At 50.2% G+C, this 13352-nt stretch overlaps 1 protein-coding gene across 3 annotated transcripts in view; it reads left to right on the top strand.

Moving 5' to 3' along the window:
- Positions 1-13352, top strand: part of GALNT10 (polypeptide N-acetylgalactosaminyltransferase 10) — a 212837-nt gene that overhangs the window by 183878 nt on the left and 15607 nt on the right. For all 3 annotated transcript variants that reach the window (XM_044230885.1, XM_044230894.1, XM_044230902.1), the window contains exons 8-9: positions 8825-8932; positions 12895-13116. In XM_044230885.1, coding sequence (XP_044086820.1) covers positions 8825-8932; positions 12895-13116 — 330 coding nt within the window. The remainder of the gene's footprint in view (positions 1-8824; positions 8933-12894; positions 13117-13352) is intronic.

Genomic DNA, 13352 nt, shown 5'->3' with positions numbered 1-13352 from the left:
TGTAACAATGAGTATATTCATCATAAGTACTTATCACTTCTATAATCAGGAAAAAATTAAGTTGTGATTTTTTTTTTTTAACTAAGAAGGAAAAAAATGTAAGTTTTTCAGCCCTCCCAGCACCCTTTCATCATATATACCCCACTGCTGTGTCGGGGCCATTTGCAAGTTCAGGGATGAGGGTTCCCACTGAGGCAGGACTCCAGGGAAGGACTGAGCGCCCTAAGCTCAGGAGCGGGGCTCAAGAAGGCAGAGGCAGCAGCCACTACCCTATAGGAGGGAGAGACAGGGATATCCTGAGGCTCCCCTGGGGCAGGCTCATGTTAGCAAGGGAGTAACGGAATGCTACACAAGGGGACGGGGGACAGCCGTGTTGGAGAGGGAAACCCATCACATTTGAATAGAGGCAGGAGTGACAGGGGGCCTGGCTTTGCTTTGTTGGATATAGCTGGCAAAGCCCAACCCAGTCCCAGGCTGCAGATTTGGGGCAGATTTTCAAGAAGAAAATGCTCAGGTTTTCCTTCTGTAAAACTCACAGCAGCATCAGGAGGATTAAATGGAAGAGTGTGGAAAGAAAGTAGGAGCACCCCCAGAAACAGGTTACAGTCGATGTTGTGACCCGACGTCTTTAGTGGGTCCAGTGACTGGGCCAGGGTAACTTCGGCTAGATCCCAGGTGTCCTGATCCTGAAGAGCCCCGGGCTCACGTCACTCCCCATGGTGGGAGAGTAGAGGAAAGGCGGCCCACCTAGAGAGAGGCCACTGTTACAGGCAGCGCCCGGAAGTCAGGTCCAATCCCCGGGGGGTTAAGGTGCTGCCCAGGAGGGAGAAATGAGTTCCAGAGACCAGTCCAAGAGGCAGAAGGCAATCCGGGACCGCCATCCAAGTACCCGCATGCCAGCACCTTTCCCTATCTCTCTCCCCTCCCCCTTCCAGTCCCTCTGACTCGGACCAGCTGCCGTGTCGCTGCCGGGCCCCCGGCGCTAGCTCTTTGCTTTGTTGGGTTACCCAGGGATGCCGGGAGCATGCTGGCTGCACATTCCCCCTGCCAGCCACAGGTGCCCAGCCCAAGAGCTGCCTGCTGGAAGCAGGGAGAACATTCTGCTCGTGTCTCTGAGCAAGCCCTTTGAAACCCCATGAACATCTCTGTCTGTGGGGGCCTGCGAATTCCCCCGTTCCTCCAGAGACGTGGCTCAGAGGCCCGAGGCCGTCTGTCGTACACGGCTAAGCAACCAGCACACACCTGTCTCTCCACGCCTCCATCTTTCATCACTAAAAATGGCGAGAGCAGCTTCTTCAGAGCTTTGCTGTAAGAACTAAATGGCATGGGATATTTATCTGGCCTAGAGCCAGGCAGAAAGGAGGCATTCAGTAAGTGATAGCTGTTCCTATCAGAACCCTCGTGTTACCACACCGTGGGATTAAGTACCTGGCCCGCAGAGTCCTGCCTTCTGGGTTCTGGTGCAGGCTCCATCAGCTCGTCACTCTGTGGCCTTGGGGAAGTGACCTAACCTCTCTGGACATAGCTTTGTAGCTATCAGATGGGGATAGAATAATCCTTACTTCATAGTGTAGGTATTAACATCATGTTAGTCGAATGGTGTTAAACTTAGCTCAGGGCTTGGCACATAATAAATGCTCAATAAACCATGGCTATTAATGTTGGCATTGTTGCAGCTGATGTGATGGGGCTACAGGTGAGGAAGACAGGAAAGACAGGAGCGGAAAAAGCATGGAAGCTGACGAGACACCGGCCAAAGCCTCGGCTCCAGGCCCAGCTCTGGAGCTAACTCTCAGTGAGCCCTTGGACGTCTCCGTTGCCCTTTCTGCTGAAGCTGTATATTCACATCTGTAAGGGCACTAGTAATCCCAAGCTCACAGGGCTGTCTGTGTGAACTCACTAGTACGGTTATCTTCAGGGAGGCTGTCACTATTCCAGTATGTACTGGTGCTCAGAGTGTGCGCCCCAGACCAGCAGTATCTCAGCATCTGAGAACTTGTTAGAAATGCAAATTCTCCGGCTCCACCCCAGACCTGCTGCATTAGACACCCTAAGGGTGGGGACTGGCAGTCTATTTTAGCAAGCTTTCCAGGTGATTCTGACGTTCCCAAGGGTGAAAACTGTGGCTGTGATGAATACGCGGGGTCTTGTACAGAGAGAGCTCAGGCTTGGATGTGGAAGGACAGAGCAGACAGGGAGGCTGCCTGGCAGGTTGGCCAGCACATCCCAGCACCTTCCCCCAGCTATAGACTTGGATCATTAGGTCCATGCTCGGCAGCGAGTTTCTAGTCCAGTTTTTCCAACAGGGTTTTAGAGCAAGGCTGACCAGTGACTAGGCCTTGTGTAAATGAATGAATGAAAGAAGGAAAGAAGGGAGGGAGGGAGGGAGGGAGTTAGTTAGTATGGCTGTATTACTGATGGAAAGAAAGGCAAGGTGCCCCACGGAGCAGAAAAGTGAATGAACGGCATGTTCTCAGCAGCTTCCACAGCCTGAGTACAGGGCACGTAGAGAGGGCCGGAGGCAACCGAGAACAGAGGAACAGGTAGCAGAGAGCCTTGTTTGCAAGCTGGGGTCGGGGAGGGTACGGTTTGTTCTGCAGACAAGACAGGTGCTGATAGGGGGCTTGGCAGAAGACCATAACAGGGTCAGGACCAGGCTTTAGAAAGATTTAACAGGAGAGGTGCAGACTCCCTGGAGGTCTCAGAGCTGCCTGGTTCTGGGGGAGCCAACCCTGGATTCCACTCTGGGCTCTGCCATTTTTTTTTTTTTTAAAGATTTTATTTATTTATTTGACAGACGGAGATCACAAGCAGGCAGAGAGGCAGGCAGAGAGAGAGAGAGGGAAGCAGGCTCCCTGCTGAGCAGAGAGCCCGATGCGGGGCTCGATCCCAGGACTCTGAGATCATGACCTGAGCCGAAGGCAGTGGCTTAACCCACTGAGTCACCCAGGCGCCCCTGGGCTCTGCCATTTTTGAGCAGAGGGACCTTGGATCCCTTGCATGAAGGTGTTTCATCTCCCAGGCCTTGGGTTCCTCACATGTAGAAGTATAATAGCACCTTCCTCACTGGCTGGTTATGTGAGTGCTCTATTCAAAGTACGAGTCAAACCTCAGGGACCCTGCATCTTAACTGAATTTCTTTATTAGTTTAAGAAACAAAATCTAATGTAAGGCAACTATCACCCTTTTTTGTGCCAACTTGTCTATAAATACCTAAGGATATGGTTCAATTAGTCAAATACTTAATTTATTAATTTAGATACACATATGCTTAAAACTTAAAAACTATGCTTAAATTAAATACTTAATTTATTAATTTAGATACACATATGCTTAAAACTAATATTACATAATATTAATATTATGCAAAATATTAACTTAAAAGTAAATTCAGATGGTTTTTAAAAATCAAGTTAAACCACTTTTTTCCCACTCTGTACCAGCTGCATCCAGTAACCATCTAAAACTACCATGAGTGAGGTCCTTCCATGCTGGCAAGAGTCCCTGAAACAGCATCCCCTAATATATTCGAAATAACGAGAGCCTCGGAAAAGACGGATGTAACACTGTTTCTTCTTTCCTGAGGGAAGTGCCGGCCAGCTCCTGTGCGCCCACTGTACACATTGCTCACAGCCCTCTGCTTTGGGATTACCTCATTTCAGCCTCATCACAACCCCAGGGGGCAAACACAAAACTTCATCCCATTTCACAGACAGGGAAACTGAGGCTTTCAGACTCCCAAAGCTTGCTTAAGAGCCTGGATTAGACCTCAGTCCTTACTCTAAAACCAAGCTCCTAACAACCACCCTGGGCACCTTCTGAACACACAGATGGCAGAATAACTGGGGGTAATTATATTATTATTTTCGCCATGTACAACTAAATAGGATTTGGACTCCCTAGAGGTCCCTAGCCAAAATGCCAAGAGTAGAAGCTGTTTCTGGCTGTCATCTTCTCCCGGCCATCAGCAGGTAGGACAGCCGCCCAGGCCTGGTGGCATCCAGGCAGCCGTGTCCTCAACAGAGGGAGGTCCCCCCGACAGGACGGGCCCTTCTGCCATGTGCTCTCTGGGACCTGATGTGTCTTTCTGATGCATATCACCACTTGTTTCTTTACTCCTCAGTTTAGAAGATAAGAGCAAGTAATTGTCTTTTATAGACACTGTAATGAAGCCTGTCATCACACAAAAGAAGTTTGCTAATAAAATAAACCAAAGCAGCAGTGAAAATGAATGGGGAGCAAGCTTTTACAATTGGGTTTGTACTCGTTCTGCAGGGGAGAAAGGCACCAAGGAACGGGATGTAACACTATGTAAACGGTGTTTGCATACCCCTTGTGCTGAGGAGCCCAGCCCCCATAACAGGCAGCCATGTTCCCTGTGGGTGAGGAGGCCAGTGAGGGGCTGGACAGGAAGGGAGGGAAGGAAGCCGACAGAAGAAAGGGGCTGCAAATATGTCATCTCGTTGGTCTATGTGTGTCTGCACCCAAATATGTGGGGTCCCAGCCACATGTGGTCTGGCTGCTACAGGCTGTTCCCCACTCCCTTTGCCACCAGCTGGAGTCTTCTTCTGCTGTTGTGTTACCTTGGGGAGAGACAAGCACCCTGGGGCAGCCAGGCCCCCAGAGGTGCCCCATGGCTGTACCAGCCACCCTCCCCCCCGCCAGCCCTGTCATTCTCATCAGCTACAGGATCTGCCACTAAGTTAGAAAAACCACTTCATGTCTCTGAGTCTCAGTTTTCTCCGTTTCGGAAATCAGGCCACGGGTTAGAAACCATGATGGTGTTGGGCAAAGGGGCAAATGCTGTATGATTTCAAGGTGGTGGTACTTCTTGTTCTTTTGCAAACAGAAATGATGAACATGGTCAAGCCTGCCACGCCCGGGCATCAAACTAAGTGCTTATTGCGACTGTCCCATTACACGTGAGCACCCTGGTGAGGTAGTAGCGAGCTGTCACACCCAGGTCACAGGAGACCGCAGCTCCCGTGAAGCTGCAGTGCCACAGGTGAAGGCCTGGTACCAACCACACAGCTGCACAAGGCAGCGCTGGGAATGGGGAGGGGTGTGTGCTCAGAGCCTCGGGCCATGGCTGCCCTGGGTCTGAGTGGCAGCTGTCTCAAGAAGGAAGGCGGGAGAGGGCCCTAACGGTACACCAGTGGGGGCCCAGGGCCATGAGCAGAACCACAGGACCTGGGATCAAGACCATCTGTGACCACATCCCACCCAGGGCGAGCCCGTTCTGGGCCTTCAGCTTTTGTCATACTCCTGGAGGGAGAGTCCCCTCCAGTCTTGGGATCCTGCCAAATAACCAGCAAACACCACAGAGGTGCTGATCACTGTGGAAGATGCTAGAGGGACTTGTGAAGAGTTGGGTATGCCCTACACTGGGCCCTTTCAGGCTGTTTGGGTGCTCCCAGAGGCCTTGGGGGTTGACAGCAGCTTCAGCCAAACAGATCTCTGTGTCTAAAGGCAGTTCCCATTCTCTTTCGGCTGTCGGTGGGTCATGGTCAAGGCAGGGAAGCTGAGGCGTAAACCCTTCCTCCCAAACCAGGACTCCTTCTGGGCTCCGGACATCTCAGAATTCTGAGGGTTTCTGGGACAACCCACACCGCTCAGCAGATCAAGGGCATCCTGGTCCTTCAGGAAACTTCAGGCTGTTGGCCACCATGGTCAGGGCCAAAGAAACCAGAGGTCACAGCAAAGAGAAGGATTTGAAGATTGATCATTCTCTACACAAAGGAAGGTTTCCTGCCAGGCAGAGCTGGAGACACATCCTGGCTAGCTAATGCGAGTTTAATATGGAGTTCGGGGAGCTGGATGCCGGCCTAGTCAACTCTCTAGGAGACGGTCAAAAATAGAGTGGGATAAGGTGTCCCCCACCTGCTCCGCACCACTCTGCCTCCCAAAAGGCAGGGCTAGCCCAGCTACGAGCTGGGCAATATCCGCCAGACAAAAGCATTGCTTCCACATCAGTCATTTTGTATAAAGGAAGAGTTATTGTTATAGGATGCTGGCGCCTGATCAATATCTCCTGCTTTGAAAATAAACTTCTTGGCTTGGCCTTGACATTAATCTACCATCGGGAGCCCATTATCTCAAGACCAATGTTCTGTTCTATTGACTTGCTCAATTTTTTTTTTCTCCCCCAAGATCAGACTATAATTGCATTTCTCCAGGCAGCACTTCCACTAATTGTAGCCCCACACATACAGATCCACTTGCAGGCAGCCTGGGCCACAGTACCTCCAGGGTCGTTGGAGACCGTGGCTGGCGGAGGCCAATGAGGGACTGAGGACACCCAGGTACCTGAGGTGGAAAAGCAGCCCTTCTAGAGCCTGTGAATTAATTAAGACATGAAGCCAGATCCCCAATATCCCATGGAGCCATTCAAGCTGGAAAATACTCTTGCACAGAATCAGGGTCGCAAATGTTCCCACTCCTGCTCTTCATTCATAAACGAGGGAACATGGTAATAACATTCAATAATAACATACTGAGGGGCACCTGGGTGGCTCAGCTGGTTGAGCAACCAACTCTTGATCTCAGTTCAGGTCTTGATCTCACTCAGGGTCATGAGTTCAAGCCCCAAATTGGGCTCTGGAGGCTATTTTAAATATATATATATATATATATATATATTTCCCCCCCATTCCCAAGTACAGCTGAGCCCTACCATCACTACAGCATCCACAAAACCGAAGCATGACTGCCTCTATCTGGAAGAGCCTCCCAGGTCCTCCCTGCACCCTAGCCCATTCTCCAGCTAGGCAGAGTCATCTTAGTAAAATAGAAATTGGATCATATTGTCACCCTCACTGAACACTTTTGGTGAACAGTCCTCATTTTGTCCTGTGAGACCCTTGTGATGGTCCCTGTTTACCTCTCTGACCTCTGCTCCCGTCTCTGCTCCTGCTCCAGGCCTCTGGCTTTCTCTGTTCAGTGATGAAGTCAAGCCTGGCCCTACCTCAGGGCCTTTTCACTTGCTCCTCTCTCCACCTGTTCTCTCACCCCTCAGATCTTTATGTTATTTTTATCTTCTCATTATTTAAGTCTCGTATCTAACATTCCTTTCGAAGTGAAGATTTCCCTGATCTGTGTCACAGAACCTCTCATAGATCCATACAGTGAGTCTGGCCTCACTTTGGCTCCCTCACAGCACACATCACGGTCTGAAACTGCCTTCCTGTATTAGTTAACTACTGCTGCAGGAAAAGAATACCTCCAAAATGCCCCCCCCCCCAGCAGCAGTAAGCAGTACCGTGAGCTTTGTGTGGCTCAGGGAGTTGGCAGTGGCTTAGCAGGACAGCTCTGCTCAGGTTCTGTCACGAGGCTGTAGTCAAGGCGTCAGCCAGGGTCACAGGCATCTGAAGGCTGGACAGGGACTGGAGACTCCCTTTCTAAGAGGCTCACCCACATGGCTGGCATGTTGGCACAATGAGCAGGAGGAGGCCTCAGCTGCTCATCACCAAGACTTCTCCACAGAGCCGCCTGAGTGTCAAAGCACGGCTGCTGGGGGCTCCCAAGCAAGTGGTCCCAGAGAAGAAGGCAGAAGCCACAGTGTCTTCTATGACCATTGTTTCTAGACTTTTCTGTTGGCTACACGGGTCTGTCCTTATGGGACACATCTGAGAGGGAACCCCTTAAAGGTGCAAATACCAGAAGGCGAGGCTCCCCAGGGAGCCACTCTGGAGCTGGGCACCATACTCACCCTGGGTGGACTCACCCCTGTAGACGCTGAGCACAATGCTTGGCATGTAGTGGATACTCTGTACATACTAGTCCGATGTCTGGATGAATCACTGTGGTGCGTGTCCCTGCCGGGACTGTGTGCCAAACATTGTGAGTAAGCCCTTCACATGTGAGATCTGATCCCCAACGCTGGCTTCATGTCATCCTCTACACATGAGGAAACTGAATCTCAGAGAAGTTAAGTACCTTCATCAAAGTCACAAATCCAGTAAGTGTCTGGGCTAGGATTTCAACCCAGGACTGCTGAGGAGGGTCCATTTAGCCCGGGCCCCGCACAGGGTGTGAGCCAAGATACTGATGAATTCCCAGATTGCCATCAGACCAGCAGAAAGCTCTTGGTGATGCCAGCCCGGTAGGGAACCCCAAGGAGAAACTCGGGATTCCTCTCTGCCGTGCTCCCAGCTGCGGGGCTTAGGAACCCAGACTGCAGAGAAGCCCGTCCAGGGAGCCTGCTGCCTCTGCTCAGGGTGACCCAGCAGGAGGCGTACAGGTCTCAGAGGAGACCCCAGAACATGATGCCACAGGCAGTGATTATACAGAACCGGTCTGCCATCCCTTCCCTCTCATACCTGTGACAGACATCACAAAGTGATCCCCGAAATCTTTCCCACTGAGCCCCCATTGCTGCCTTAGCATTCTCAGCACAGCTCTCCATGCACCTGCACCTGCTCGGAGCTCACGCTCTGGAGTCAGCTGAAGCTGGGTTTAAATTCTGACTCTGCCACTCACTCACCTTGTGACCTTAGACAAGCCTCTTAGCTTCTCTAAGCCTCGGTTTCTTCTATAAAATGGAGCGCCGTTACTATCCACCTTGTAGGTCTTGATGAGGCTTCGATGCGGTTGTGCGTGGAGAGCTTGAACCATAGCGTTTGGCAAAGAGTAAGCACTCAGCGCCGTCAGCTATTTACTGTACCTGTTGTTACTACTGTGTTTTCCTCCTCAGTCTGTGAATGCGGGCTTAGTAGACCGTCCAAGCCTTTCAGTGAATGCATGGGAGGAGGGGACAGTGGCCTTTGGGGGCAGTGGTGAATGAGAAGCAGAAATAACGTCTTCTTTGTCCCTTTCCATCCTGCAGGTGTGGATGTGTGGGGGTCGCATGGAAGATATCCCCTGCTCCAGGGTGGGCCATATCTACAGGAAGTACGTCCCCTACAAAGTTCCGGCTGGAGTCAGCCTGGCCCGGGTAAGGCGGTGACTTCCCTCGAGGCGGGGGTGATGGGCGCATCAGCACAGAAGAAACCTCCTAAGACACCTGGGACTCCAAGCCAAGTGACTCGGGTGTGAGGTTGTGCATGCTTCCCCCGCCCCCAACTCTGTGGGTGAAACCCAATTTAAAATAACTTATTAAAGCCCTGCTTAACCACTCCTTCGCTGTGACCTTGAGAGGGTTGCTTAACTCCTCCGAGCCTGTGTTTCCTCTTTTGTTCAAAGGAAGCTAATTTTTCACAACTCTGAGCGTTGCCAGAGAATTAAGGAGATGGCACAGTTTCCCCAACTGTGACAGACAAGATGATTTTAGGTGCCAGACATAGGAACATTCTTATTTATATGTGTTTAAATTAATGTGCATTAGAAATTAATATGTATTCGTGTAGCAAACTTGGGATTTTTTTCAGATTTGATTACTTAGGATAAAGCTGAAGTAGGTGCAAAGTTAGGCTAGGAGTGATTTAAAGAAACCTGTTAGATAAATATTAATACAGGTGGGGTGGTGTGTTGGTGTGTTGGGGAAAGCCTGAGGCGAGGCACTTAAAAGTTCACGGCAGGAGGGTGACGAAAAAATGTCAGTGTCTCTCTCTTCTCCCCGCCCCTCCCCACTTTCGCTGCCAAAACTTGTGTGTCAAACTATTTCATTACCTTAAAATGGTTTGTGTTAATCATTGCTTGAATTAAATTGGCCACTGGCTACATATAGAACTGTGTTAGCCAGAGGCTTGTTTGGGGGGTTGGTTTTGTTTTGTTTTTGTTTTTGTTTTGTATTAATGATCTTCCCCTATCCCTTTAACATTTTAAAAATATTAAGTGTCTGGGGCGGGGAAGTGACCACAAAAGAAAAATGGGGCGGGGGAGGGCCCCAGAAGGTAAAGAGGGCTGCAGAGAGGCTTGTGGGAAGCTGTAAAGGTAAATAGGTAACCCGCCCTGCTGTGCCTGGTGGAGACCCCTCCCGACAGAGAGACCCCCCTGCCGCGGGAGCCTGTTTGGCATCAGTCTGAACAGCCTCCTTGGGCCCAGCCGCCACCTCCCCGTCCCGTGTCACCTGACAGTCGATGCAGTGCAGAACTGTAGGCCAGGTCAAGAAGAGCCCGGGTTCTGCGAGTTACACGGAAGACCGGGCGGCTCCATCCGGCAGCAGGACCCCCCAGACTTCATCCGCCGGTGGGAGCTGAGCTGCGGAGGCGGCAGGGTCTGGTTTGGGGCCCGCGTTGGAGAAAAAGAGAGCCAGCAGTGCCCTCTAGTGTAGAAGATTCCGACGAGAGCCGCAGCGGCTCTCGGCACTTTGCAGAGCCCGTCGGGGGTACAGCCCACGGGGGCGGGGCCGGTTCTAGATTCAGCGAGAAGGTAGGAATCACGTTTCCTCTGAGATCCCTGGCAAGCCCAGAGAAAGATGCCAGACAGGAAACCAGTGCCAAGTCACTCAGTAAGCCCCAGAGCGCGCGTGCGCGACTCGCATCTCCTGAGGGTAGTGGGACAGTGGGGACACCTCTGAGCCTGAGCAGGCTCATTTCCGAAGCAGCTTTTGCTTATCTGGTCATTTATAAGATCCACCTGGTTAAAAGGCACCACGATCTCCTGTTTATTGAACCATAGATGAATTCAATTGGTAATAGCTAACTATAGTAGCACATAAAAACTTCCTGTGAGCTAGATAGATATCGTGCAAAGCTTCTTACATATTTATAGAACTTAATTCTCATGTGGGTTTTTTTTTAAGATTTTATTTATTTATTTATGTATTTATTTATTTGACAGACAGAGATCACAAGTAGGCAGAGAGGCAGGCAGAGAGAGAGGAGGAAAGCAGGCTCCCTGCTGAGCAGAGAGCCCGATGTAAGGCTCGATCCCAGGACCCTGAGATCATGACCTGAGCCGAAGGCAGAGGGTTAACCCACTGAGCCACCCAGGTGCCCCAATTCTCATGTGTTTTTAATCCCTGTTTGAGAGATGAGGAGAGTGAAATGTGGAGACTTTAACTAGAATTCAAGCCCACTTAGGCCTGACCGGTGCCTGGCACAGAGCAATCGTCCTTTAAACAGTGGTTGCTGCTGTTAGTGTTAATGTCTCCATCTGTTAACAAGACTGGGAAGTTTATTTCAATGTCTTCTCTGAACTTTGTGTTTAAACATTTTAATTTCTTTTTCGACTGGATCACATCAGTCTCCTGGTGACTTTAAACCAGTTAACAGTCAGAGGGGGCACCCCACGTCGGTTTACAGGACCACAAAAATGCCTGAATCAAGCTCCCCTGAATTTTTATCACGGTGTGTAACTACCCTCATTGAGTTGCAGATCATATTGTAAATGTTTGTTTCTTGTTTTAACAGCCAAATCTGTCTAGAGCATTTGATAGTTTTGAGGGGAGGTCATCTAAAAGTCCTAAAAGAGCCCCATAAAGAGAGAAACTGCCTAAAGGAAGAGGCATCTCTTCCTGCATTAGAAAGAGAAACTTCCTCAAGTTGTCAGATTCCACAAGGACAAACCGCTAGAGAGCAGTGAAGTGGCAATTTAAGAAGGATGAGCTAATCAGCAGCTCACCTGCCTCAAGAACAAGTAGACAGCCTTAGTTTGTTTACTAAATTTACCAAAAATCCTTCTTGTCTCTGCCTCTGGGAAAGGGATCTTAGAGAAGGCTGTAACAGAAACCCACTCAAACTTGCAAAAAAAAAAAAAAGCCTCTTATTCCAAGGACTGGGCAGTCCGTAATGCAAACACAAGAAGAGCACAGGGGCTTCAAACAGGACAGGGACCCAGAACCAGGGAGGTGTCGGGGGAAGGTTGAGAGAAGCACGCGGCCTCCTAAAAATCCCAGAGTCCTTCATGCGACTCAGCAAGGGGAGAAGTAACAGAAGTCAGTGACGAGTTCTTTACTTTGGTCCAGTCAACTGCACAAAAGATCAAGATCCGGGAGAGGCATGTCTAGAAAGTGCAGTATTCATTAAAATAGTAATATAAAGAGCAATTAAAATGAAAATATGTGATTTGATCCTTCTATAATTGCAATGGTGTATCTGGGCACCTCTCCTTGGTCAGATTAGCCACTTCGGCCTGTGGTTGGAGAGAAATCTGTAGCAGTCCTCATCCTCCCTGTGGCATGAGCAGGTGAGTGTGCCCGAGGAGCTGAGCGGGCAGAATGGGAAAGGAGAGTCTTAAGGTGTGCCAGCTTTTTCAGCTTCCTCGGGCCTCAGTTGTTTTTTTGTTTTGTTTTGTTTTTGTTTTTTTTTAGATTTTTTATTTATTTATTTGACAGAGATCACAAGTAGGCAGAGAGGCAGGCAAAGAGAGCAGGGAAGCAGCCTCCCTGCTGAGCTGAGAGCCCGATGCGGGGCTCAATCCCAGGACCCTGGGATCATGACTGGAGCCGAAGGCAGAGGCTTAACCCACTGAGCCACCCAGGCGTCGAGCTTAGTTTTAAATTAAGCCCAGCCTTGGCCATGTGGGGCCCTGGCAGGTATAACACTGTTTGTTACCTGTTTCTAACCCACTGTCAGTCTCTTCAGCACTAAGAAAGAATGAGGCATTGGCGAGGTGATTTCATGGCTTCCTAGTCCCAAACTCAAGAGTCAGCAAAATGGAGGAGTTGGTGAATTTTGCATTTGCCATGGGCCCCCCCTCCTGCTGGCTTCCTTCCTCGATGCTCAGGAGTCAGCAAACTGTTTTTGTGTGGCCCATGAGCTAAGAATGATTTTTACACTTTCAAATAAGGTGGAAATTTGAAGGAAGAATATTTCATGATATGTGAAAATCAAATGTCAATGTCCATAAAATTTAATTGGAATACAGCCTCACCCATTCATTTAAGTAGTATGTCAGGCGCCTTTATAGCCACCTCGGAGTTGAGACCATACGGTCCACAAGGCCTCCCACCCCCCACCCCCGGCCTCAGCCCCTCAGAGGGCCTGACCCTTCCGCCTGCCTGTCGCCCTCCAGAACCTGAAGCGAGTGGCGGAAGTGTGGATGGATGAGTACGCGGAGCACATTTACCAGCGCCGGCCCGAGTACCGCCACCTCTCGGCAGGGGACGTCGCTGCCCAGAAGAAGCTGCGCAGCTCCCTTAACTGCAAGAGTTTCAAGTGGTTTATGACCAAGATCGCCTGGGACCTGCCCAAATTCTACCCACCCGTGGAGCCCCCGGCCGCGGCTTGGGGGGAGGTGAGTCCTGAGGGGCCTGGGCCGGGTGCATAAGTGGGGCCCAGTGCAAGAAGGTAGAGCTCTCCTGATTCTCTCTAGCCTTGTGGTGGGGGTTTTCGTTTGCTACTTAATGCTCTAAGTAGGGAAAAATTAAAACCTTAAATTATTAGCAGAAATTTTACCACTCATCTTCCCACTCTGCAGAGCCAGTTTTAAATGCAAACAGAAGAGCATTTAACTCACAGGCCAGATGGGTG

This window comes from Neovison vison, chromosome 1 (genome assembly GCF_020171115.1).
Source record: "Neovison vison isolate M4711 chromosome 1, ASM_NN_V1, whole genome shotgun sequence".
NCBI classification, from domain to species: Eukaryota; Metazoa; Chordata; class Mammalia; order Carnivora; family Mustelidae; genus Neogale; species Neogale vison.
Note: the sequence above shows the minus strand (reverse complement) of the source record. Positions and strands in the feature narration are given on the sequence as shown.